The sequence below is a fragment of the Gallinula chloropus genome (genome assembly GCF_964237585.1).
Source record: "Gallinula chloropus genome assembly, chromosome: 26".
Taxonomy (NCBI): Eukaryota; Metazoa; Chordata; class Aves; order Gruiformes; family Rallidae; genus Gallinula; species Gallinula chloropus.
Genome location: NC_140111.1, coordinates 5,181,724 through 5,191,928, shown reverse-complemented (window position 1 = coordinate 5,191,928; position 10,205 = coordinate 5,181,724). Strand labels below are relative to the sequence as shown.

Sequence of the window (10,205 nt, the reverse complement as noted above, 5' to 3'; positions counted from 1 at the left end):
ATGGACTTGGATCTGTGGGAATTGGAATGGGTGTGTGGGGATGGGAATGGATCTGTGGGGATGGGAAAGGGGGTGTGGGGATGGGAATGGGGGTGTGGGGATGGACTTAGTTCTGTGGGGATGGGAATGGGGGTGTGAGAACCATCATGCAAAATTCATGTCCAGCTCTCAGACCAGCATCAATCTCCCCACCCTCCAGTTGAAAGCCAAGGGGACAACCCCAAAAAGGGGTTCCCCAGGCAGCCCTATCCCAGGCTGCCAGCCACCCTGTCCTCTGCAGTTTTGGGACCTGCATCCTTGCCATCTCAGCACTCGTGCAGCAACCCCAAAAGCTTTCAGGAGGTCACTGCACCCGTTCTGCAGCACAGAAACACCAAGGAAATGAACTCACTGAGCTGAAACTCCCCCAAAATCCAGGGAACAGGAGAAGGGTGAGCAGAGAGAAGAGCTCTGACAGCCACCACCGCTGCCTCCAGATAAAACACACCAGCAAAGCCAGTGTGAGCAAAACCCATCAGGCAAGGGAAGGATCAGGCATGCCCAAATAGGTGGGCTTTTAAATCCCTAATTGCACAGCTCCCTTGGAAGGTGCTCACTTCTGCCCTGCTGATGGGGTTCAGATGCTCCCTCTGGAAGCCCAGCTCCTCTGCACCGAGCTGGTGCCTTGGCTGAGAGGTGCCCTAAAGCATCACTGGCTTTCAGAGGGAATTAGGAATAATTGTGGTGGTTCTTTATGGTGTTTACAAGGCAAACAGTGAGTGCTAAGGAAATGTCAGGGCCCAAAAGTGTGGTTACGTAGATAGGCTCCCCCAGGGGCTGGCTGCAGCAGAAATAGTGACTATTGGCAGGTACCCTGCCTGCTCAGGGCTTGCAATGCCTGGTATCCTACTGTCTGCCCTTTCCACCCCCTCCCAAGGTGAGAGGGACACATCCTGACTGCTCCATCGTCCTCTATTTCCAAGAGCAAGAAGCTGAATGTCTGGAGATCATCAGGAGTGAGAGGGAAACGTTGAGTCCCCCTGGATCCCCTGGTGAGTGTCAGGCACACACTGTGTGTCATCTCCACTGGGAGAAGGGGAGGGGGATGGGATAAGGGGGTCTTGGGAGGGTTATCTGTGGTAGGGGGCTTGCAGAGTGCACGTGTGGATGTGGAGGAGGGGTATTTTTGGGTCGATGGGGAGCAGCACCGAGGCAAAGGCTACAGAGCATCCCTGGTGAGCCCCAAAGTTGCTGCTGCAGGGAGAGGGGCTGAGATTTCACCTGGTGGGTTTAGGGATGCAGACAGCCTCAGGGGCTGAGCCCCTCCAGGTTTGGCAGTGAAAGGATGGGGTGGTCCATGCTGCAGGCAGAGCCTCTTGCCCCAGTGCCCCAGGGCTGCAGGGGCAACACAGACCCTTGGCCATCAGCACAAGTGTCACATGGTGCGTGTCACCCTTCACCCCTCTGTCTCCTAATTCAGTCAGTTCTGATGCCAAACACAGAATCCCAGAATCCCAGACTGGGATGGGTTGGAAGGGACCCCAAGGGTCACAGAGCTCCAACCCCCTGCCACAGGCAGGGACACCAACCTCCAGCCCTGGAGCTACACAAGGGTGCCCAGGGCCCCATCCAACCTGGCCTTGAACACCCCCAGGGATGGGGCACCCACCCCCTCTCTGGGCAGCCTGTTCCAGCCCCTCACCACTCTCTCTGCAAAGAACTTCCCCCTAATATCTCATCTCACCCTTCCCTCCTCCAGCTTCACTCCATCCCCCTTGTCCTGCCAATCTCTGCCCTTTAACAAGCTGATTCCCCTCCTGTTCCTCTGCTCCCTTCAGGGACTGGGAGGCTGCAGTGAGGTCCCCCCACAGCCTTCTCTTCCCCAGGCTGACCCAGCCCAGCTCCCTCAGCTTCTCCCCATAGGGGAAACATGTTCTGAGCAACTTAATTTCCACATACCCGGGACTTTTAAACCAATTAACTGATTGAAAAACACTTTTAAAGTGCTGCTTTTCTACATATTAGGATTTTTTTTTTAAATTGCATTTAAATTTCCATCCAAAAGCAGCTTTTTTTTGGCTCAAATTCTGGGTAAAAATTATCACCCAGTGAATAAGAAATGCGTCATTCAACGGGCTTCAGCTAATACAGATGTAAAAATGCAGCATCTCAATAAATGCACGTTAAGGTGCTTAATTACTTAAGCAACTCTGCAGAGATCCAGCAGGATCCAGCTTGGCAGGGAAAAGCCAAGTTGATTGGAAAAGGTCCATTTTGCAGCCTGGATCGTGCCAGCCAGGGAGAAGGAATCTTGCTGGAGGGATATAAGCCAGAAGGATGACTGCATAATTAAAATCAGTGGTTAATCCCTGGTTTCCCACTCAACTGCTGCCTCTACTGCCCACCTGAATGGGGTTTATGCTTCCCCTGTGTTCACGTGGGGAGGGTCCTGCGGAGAGCGTGGAGTGGTGATGGAGGGGAAGGCTTGGATGGTTGGGAAGGGGAAGGCTTGGATAGGTGGGATGGGAAGGCTTGGATAGCTGGGATGGGGAAGGTTTGGATGGTTGGGATGGGGAAGGTTTGAATGGCTGGGAAGGGGAAGGCTTGGATGGCTGGGATGGGAAGGCTTGGATGGCTGGGATGGGAAGGCTTGATAGGTGGGATGGGAAGGCTTGGATGGCTGGGATGGGAAGGCTTGGATGGCTGGGAAGGGAAGGCTTGGATGGCTGATATGGGGAAGGTTTGGATGGCTGGGAAGGGGAAGGCTTGGATGGCTGGGATGGGAAGGCTTGGATGGCTGGGATGGGAAGGCTTGGATAGGTGGGATGGGAAGGCTTGGATGGCTGGGATGGGAAGGCTTGGATAGGTGGGATGGGAAGGCTTGGATGGCTGGGAAGGGGAAGGCTTGGATGGCTGGGAAGGGAAGGCTTGGATGGCTGGGATGGAGAAGGCTTGGATGGCTGGGATGGGAAGGCTTGGATAGGTGGGATGGGAAGGCTTGGATGGCTGGGATGGGGAAGGCTTGGATGGCTGGGAAGGGGAAGGCTTGGATGGCTGGGATGGGGAAGGCTTGGATGGCTGGGATGGGAAGGCTTGGATAGGTGGGATGGGAAGGCTTGGATGGCTGGGATGGGAAGGCTTGGATAGCTGGGAAGGGGAAGGTTTGGATGGCTGGGATGGGAAGGCTTGGATAGCTGGGATGGGGAAGGCTTTGATGGCTGGGAAGGGGAAGGCTTGGATAACTGGGATGGGGAAGGTTTGGATGGCTGGGATGGGGAAGACTTGGATAGCTGGGAAGGGGAAGGCTTGGATAGCTGGGAAGGGGAAGGCTTGGATGGCTGGGATGGGAAGGCTTGGATAGCTGGGATGGGGAAGGCTTTGATGGCTGGGAAGGGGAAGGCTTGGATAACTGGGATGGGGAAGGTTTGGATGGCTGGGATGGGGAAGACTTGGATAGCTGGGAAGGGGAAGGCTTGGATGGCTGGGAAGGGGAAGGCTTGGATGGCTGGGATGGGAAGGCTTGAATAGGTGGGATGGGAAGGCTTGGATGGCTGGGAAGGGGAAAGCTTGGATGGCTGGGATGGGAAGGCTTGGATGGCTGGGAAAGTGAAGGCTTGGATGGCTGGGATGGGGAAGGTTTGGATAACTGGGAAGGGGAAGGCTTGGATGGCTGGGATGGGGAAGGCTTGGATGGCTGGGATGGGTAAGGCTTGGATGGCTGGGATGGGAAGGCTTGGATAGGTGGGATGGGAAGGCTTGGATGGCTGGGAAGGGGAAAGCTTGGATGGCTGGGATGGGAAGGTTTGGATGGCTGGGATGGGGAAGGCTTGGATGGCTGGGAAGGAGAAGGCTTGGATGGCTGGGATGGGAAGGCTTGGATGGCTGGGATGTGGTGGTGGGAATATTGCATGAAGAGCAGCACAGGGACCTGAGAGATTCCAGCCCCATCTGGACACCGACCTGTGTGCCCTGTCCTAGGGAGCTGCTTTGGCAGGGGGTTGGACCCCATGAGCTCTGGAGGTCCCTTCCCACCCCTCCAGCTCTGTGACTCTGTGAAACCCCTCCCAGCCTGGCTGGATACCTCCCAGAGCACCTCACTGCAACCAGAGGAAACTAATTAGTGTGGTCTGAGTCCACATTCCCTGGCTGGGAATAGCTGTGGCTCCAGGTTAATAACATCCAGCTCCAAGGTTAATAATCTACATGTGTAAGGCCGGGTGCTGCCCTGGAAGTGTGATGTCTGTGCCTTGGCTGCAGCACTAATTCTTCCAGGCCCCAGGTCTGCTCAGCCCTGCTCGTTTCCAAGGCAATTGGAGAGTCATTTACAGACAAACTTAGGGCTAGAGAGAGAAGCAAAACATGGTTAAGTTAATTGCTCTCCAGCATGTCTTGTGGGGCTTTCTCCTGTCCTCCTCTGGGCTGGGGAGGCATCCCAGGCACAGCCACCACGGCTGCTGGGTGCAGAGACCCAGCACAGACCCCTGTTATTTTAGATGCCACCAGGGAAGTCCCAGCCTCTCCCACACCCTTGGCTCACCACGTCTCCCCAAAGGAGCTTTGGGTCTGATGTAGCCCAGGAAATACCAAGTCCCTTCTCACCGTGGGGCTAAAAGGAGATCTGAGTGCTGGGGGAGGTTCTTCCCAGAACTGGAGCTGGGATGCTCCTAATTCCTGAGGGGGTACGGCATGGCCCCGTAGATCGGGTGACCGCTCTCCCGTTACACCCACACAGCCATGCCTGCTCTGGGCTGTGCCTGGGGACCAGGAGGCTCTGTGTGTGTGTGTGTGTGTGCCTGTCCCTCCAGCACGTCCCTTCCCAGAAGCACTGATTGTCCCATCCCTCCACAGGCTGCCTGACTGAGTGGGATGGAGTAAGCTGTTGGTCAGCCGTGCCCGTTGGACAGTCCCGAGCCGTCGCCTGCCCTGACATCCTCCTCTTCAAGAAGTCCAAAGGTGTGGTGTTCTGAACCCAGCCCACACCACCCCATCCCCTGGGACTGAGCTGCACCCCCACCCCTGCCTGCCTGGGATCCTCATGCCACCCCAGCCCTTCCCCTTTGGTCCCACAGCTCCTGCCCCACCCAAGAGCTCGATGGATATTGCAATCCAGGCAGGGGATGGGCAGAGATGCAGGGAGCTGCCATGTCAGAAAAGTCCCCAAACCCTTTCATCACCCACTACCAAGCATCCTCTGTAGGTAGAACACTTGGGGATCTCATCTTCCAACGGGGTGACACCAGGATGGTCCCCAAGATGCTTGCTGCCCTCCTTTCCCCACCTGCACACTGGCTTAATGCTCTTGACCTGCTCAGTACCCTTCCCAGCCGTGAGGATGAAAAATGCAGTGTCAGATCATTATTATTTCAAGGCTGGGTGTTCTCCTGGGGTGGGCACTGCTGCTGGGAGAGCTGCTGCCTCCATCCATCTCAGAGGCAGCAGAGTGTGAAGGAGAGCACCCAACTGGCCCCCACGGCATCCCAGTGCTTCCTCAGCTGGGGATAATTGAAAAGGCGATGGAGAGTTGCTAAATGCTTGCTTCAGGGCAGAAACAGCTCAGGAGAGGCTTGATGGAGCCCTCTCAAGCTGAGAAAGTCCCTTTTCAGCCTTAATTCCCTCCCACTGTGGAGATTCATGTTTAACATCCTACCCTGAGATGTCCTGGCACCTCCAGGCACAGCAGAGGTGGATGGGAAGGATGGGGCAGCCAGGCTGTCCTGGTACCATGTCACAGCCAGGATGCTGGTGGGGGCATTGAGGCACCAGCCTGGGTGCTGTCCTCAGGCTGGACATCTTGGGGGTGCTGAGGAAGAGGCAATGCTCATGGTTCTTGTGAGGTGCCTTCTTGTTTCTGCAGCACTGATCTGGAGGAACTGCACCGAGTCAGGATGGAGCCTCCCCAGCCCCCCCTACCACAACGCCTGCGAGCTGGAGGCCACTGGCACCAGTAATGACACTGAAGCCAAGGCAAGTGGGTCCCCAGGGGCAGTGGGGCACCCTCCCCAGCATCACCCTACCCCACGCTGACCCTGGGCAATGAAACATGGGGATGCTCTCAGGGGGGGGTCTCTCATTGGCTTTGCTTCTGTTGCTGTGCTGCCTGGAGAGATCAGAGCTTGGGCAAGAGCTGGGGTGTCACCCTGCCCCCTCCCTGCCCATCCCAGCCCCCCCTGCCTCACTCCACTGGTGCTTTCCCTTCCAGAAAGGCTATTTTGTCACCATGAAGGTTCTTTACACCTGTGGCTACTCCACATCCCTGGCAGCCCTGTTCTTGGCCATCGGCATCTTCTCCTGCTTCAGGTAGGGATCGGCGCCGGCTGCTCCATGGGCTGCAGCAGAGGAAAGCAGGGACTGTGGTCTGCAAGGGGTGGCTGCTCTCCATCTCTTCCCTCTGAGAGACATGGGCTCCATCTGTACCAAGACAGATAACCAGGGTCCCATAAGAGGAACTGCCCCATCCTCCTTTCCTGGCTTTAACCCCTCGGGTTGCCCTTCCAAGCTCTGGTTTTGCAGCCCTCACTGCTGTGCTGCAGAATCGTGCTCTTTAGAGATGGCTGGAGGATGGAGGATGTTCCCCACCATGCCTTGTCCCCAGGCAGCAGCCTCCAGCACAGCACAACCCTGTCCTCCACGATTTTGGAGCAGGAAAACCTTCTCCAGGGCTTTATGCTCAACCACCACCAACACATGGTCCCCTGAGCTGGTGTCCAGCCAGGGAAGTGGCTTCTGAACGAGAAGCTTCTCTGCCTGTTGGGCTTTCCCTGCTTCTCCCTGGGCACAAAACATCTCTTCCTCCCACAGGAAGCTGCACTGCACCAGGAACTCCATCCACATCCACTTCTTCACCTCCTTCATACTGCGTGGGGCTGCTGTGTTCATCAAGGATGCTGTCCTCTTCTCAGACGAGTCTGTTGACCACTGCACGATGTCGACGGTAGGGTGCTGAGCCCCAGCGTGGTGCAGAGGAGAGCACCACGTGCAGCAGGTTTAGCACTGTGAAAAGGAGGAGAGAGAGAAGCTGTGGACCTGGAGTGGAAAGAGGGTGGCTTGGGTGGGCTTCAGGAGGCTCATGAGAGCATCTCTGCAGAGAACATGGTCATAGAATCCCAGACTGGTTTGGGCTGGAAGGGACCTCAAAGCCCATCAAGTCCCAGCCCACTGCCATGGGGACACCTCTCCCCAGCCCAGGCTGCTCAAGGCCCCATCCAACCTGGCCTTGAACCTGCCAAGGATGGGGCAGCCACCACCTCCCTGGGCACCCTGTGCCAGGGCCTCCCCACCCTCAGAGTGAAGAATTTCATCCTAATATCCAATCTAAATCTCCCCCCTTCTAATTTAAACCCTTCCCCCTCATCCTATCACTCCAGGCCCTTCTAAAAGTCCCTCCCCAGGTTTCCTGTAGCCCCTTCAGGGTCTGGAAGGTGCTGTAAGATCTCCCTGGAGCCTTCTCTTCTCCAGGCTGAACAACCCCAACTCTCTCAGCCTGGCTTCACAGGAGAGGGGCTCCAGCCCTCTGATCATCTTCCTGGCCTCCTCTGGGCCCGTTCCAACAGCTCCATGTCCCCCTTATGTTGGGAACCCCAGAGCTGGACACAGCACTGCAGGGAGGGGCTCACCTGCCCCCAGTGCCAGAGTCTCCCACTTGGGCTGAAGCTCTGCAGCACCATGTACAAGGGAACAGACCCTGCACCGCCGGGTGTGCAGCTTTGGGATTGTCTGTAGGGACAGAACCCCCCCTGTGTGTAGCCCAGACACAGCCTGTGGGCACCAGCCAGGGTGGGTTTCTAAAGGCCCCGCAGTGAAGAGCCCACGACCATGCCGCAGGCCGCGCGGGGCCTGCCATGGAGGGCTGTCATCACAGGTCCCCTCCAGGGGATGGACAGGGAGGCAGACCGTGCCCTGGGGGCCTAGGACAGGGTCTGGCACCAGCTTATCCCCCCTCCTCATCCTCACAGGTGAACTGCAAGGCAGCCATCGCCTTCTTCCAGTACTCGGTTCTGGCCAACTTCTACTGGTTGCTGGTGGAGGGCATGTACCTGCAGACCCTGCTGCTGCTCACCTTCACCTCCGACAAGAGGTACATCTGGTGGTACATCCTCATCGGCTGGGGTGAGTCTGAGACCCGCCAGCACATCAAGCCCTCTCCACTGAGGCCCCACTGACACAGGCCAGGGTAGACACAGGGTTTTGGGGCTTACCAGGGCTCACTGCTCTCAGATCTGCCTGGCCAAAGGTCTGCAGACATGATGCTCCCCATGGCTGCTCTGAGCGTGTCAGCCCTGCTCCAGCATCTCCCTGCATGGCCTGGAGCTTGGTTGGGGATCAAGATGGGACAGAGACAGGTTCTTCCTTCTCCCCACACCCATCTGGGACCCGGATTAGATGTAGGAGCACAGAGGGGAGCAGGGGGTTGGGACAGAGGTGACACACAGACAGGTACATCACCATCAGTGGGCACCATCTTCTCTTAAAACCTGGAGAAGGGGGATAAGCTGTCACCTCCCTGTTACCCCCAGAGCCCAAAACCTGCACCCCAGGTGCATGTTTTTGGGACCAAGGGATGGAGAGGAAGTTCAGGGGCTCCCCAGGGACCCAGGATGACTCCACATCCCTGCCTGGGCCCTGTCCTTGCAGGTGTCCCCATGCTGACGGTCTGCGTGTGGGTGGTCACCAGGCTGCAGTACGACAACCATGGGTAAGAGCAGTCACCCCCCTATCTTTCCCCAGGCCAGCTTGGCCACACGTGCCCCATATCTGTCCCATGGGACACACCTTTTCCATGGGAGGCTCAGGAGAAGTGGAGCAGCACTTAATTTTAATGCTATTTCTGTTTTCTGCTGGGGTGAGAGGTGCTGTGAAATGGGGTGGGGGGGTGACACCTGAGCTAAGAAGGTGCAAGTGGGTGGCAGAGACATTTCTTCTCTCCCACAGGTGCTGGGATGACTACACCAGTCTCTACTGGTGGGTAATCAAGGCTCCCATCCTCTTGGCCATATTTGTGAGTGTGTTGCCTGAGAATGTTACCTGAGCCCCAGAGCCTGGGGTCCTTCACAGAGAGATGGACCCAACTAGGGGTCTGTGCAGAGCCTCAAACACTGCTTCTTGTGGCAGGTGAACTTCCTTATCTTCCTCAATGTCACCAGGATGTTAGCTCAGAAGATCCGGTCCCCAGGCATCAGCAAAAACTACAAGCAGCAGTACATGTAAGGGCTGGCTTGGGTGTGGGGTGGGGGTCCTCACCCAGGTTTCTGGTGGCACACAGGGCAGCAGGGACCCCTCCCTGGAGGAACACAGAGGAGGACCATCCTTGGAGCCTCCAAGACCTGCCTTTCATGGAAAACCTATTTTGGGTTAAGGCCAAGCTCTTGGGAAGGTCTTTTCTCACAGGGCAGCAGGACCATTCCTTGCACCCAGGCCCCCCCCTTCATGCCACCCCTCTCCACAGGAGGCTGACCAAGTCCACGCTGCTCCTCATCCCTCTCTTTGGGGTGCACTACGTGGTGTTTGCACTGTTCCCTGAGCACATCGGTGTGGATGCCAGGCTGTACTTCGAGCTGGTCCTCGGCTCCTACCAGGTAGAGACTGGGGGGAGAGCAAAACCCTCATGTACCCATTGTGCCCCAGCCCAAGATCACTCCAGGACACCCTGGGATGTGCTCCTGGGGTTTTGCACTCTTTTGGGAGAGGGCTGCATCCCAGGCACCTCTCAGATGCTGGGGATAAAGCACAAGGGTTGTAACAACTTGTGCTGATCCCACACCCTCCTGCCCTTGGGATGGAGGAAGAGGTGTGGGAGGATGCTGAGTGCAGGCAGCAGAGAAGCACAGAGGGCTCCAGCCCCTTTCCTCCAGTGAAGTTTGCTCCTTCTGCCCTTTCCAGGGTTTCCTGGTGGCTCTGCTGTACTGCTTCCTGAATGGAGAGGTGAGTGACCCCCCCCAGCACCATCTCCCTGGGTGCTACAGCCACACATGTGGGCACACAGACACCCCCATGAGCACGGCACGCAGCCATGCACGGGGGTCCCCACCCTCTTGCACCCCACCTCCCTTGTTAAGCCCGGGGTGCAGCTCCTGCCCTTCCCCTGGGTGCCCCTGGGTGCCCCTGGGTGCCACCACCAGTCCCTGGTCTTGGTTCAGGTCCAGGCTGAGATCAAGAGGAACTGGGGCAAGTGGCAGTCGTCCATGGAGAGCAACGTCTTCAACCTGGTGACCCAAGACTTCACAGCGTGA

General features: G+C 57.1%; 1 protein-coding gene across 1 annotated transcript; it reads left to right on the top strand.

Annotated features, from left to right (window-relative positions):
- LOC311201117 (vasoactive intestinal polypeptide receptor 1-like) lies at window positions 1–10,205 on the top strand (the record flags this gene model as incomplete). Its single annotated transcript, XM_084275420.1, has 13 exons — window positions 1–30; window positions 917–1,031; window positions 4,828–4,932; window positions 5,834–5,943; window positions 6,179–6,276; window positions 6,778–6,910; window positions 7,932–8,085; window positions 8,611–8,671; window positions 8,908–8,974; window positions 9,088–9,179; window positions 9,422–9,551; window positions 9,856–9,897; window positions 10,113–10,205. The coding sequence occupies 13 exons, from the start codon at window positions 1–3 to the stop codon at window positions 10,203–10,205; spliced, it is 1,230 nt and encodes a 409-aa protein (XP_084131546.1).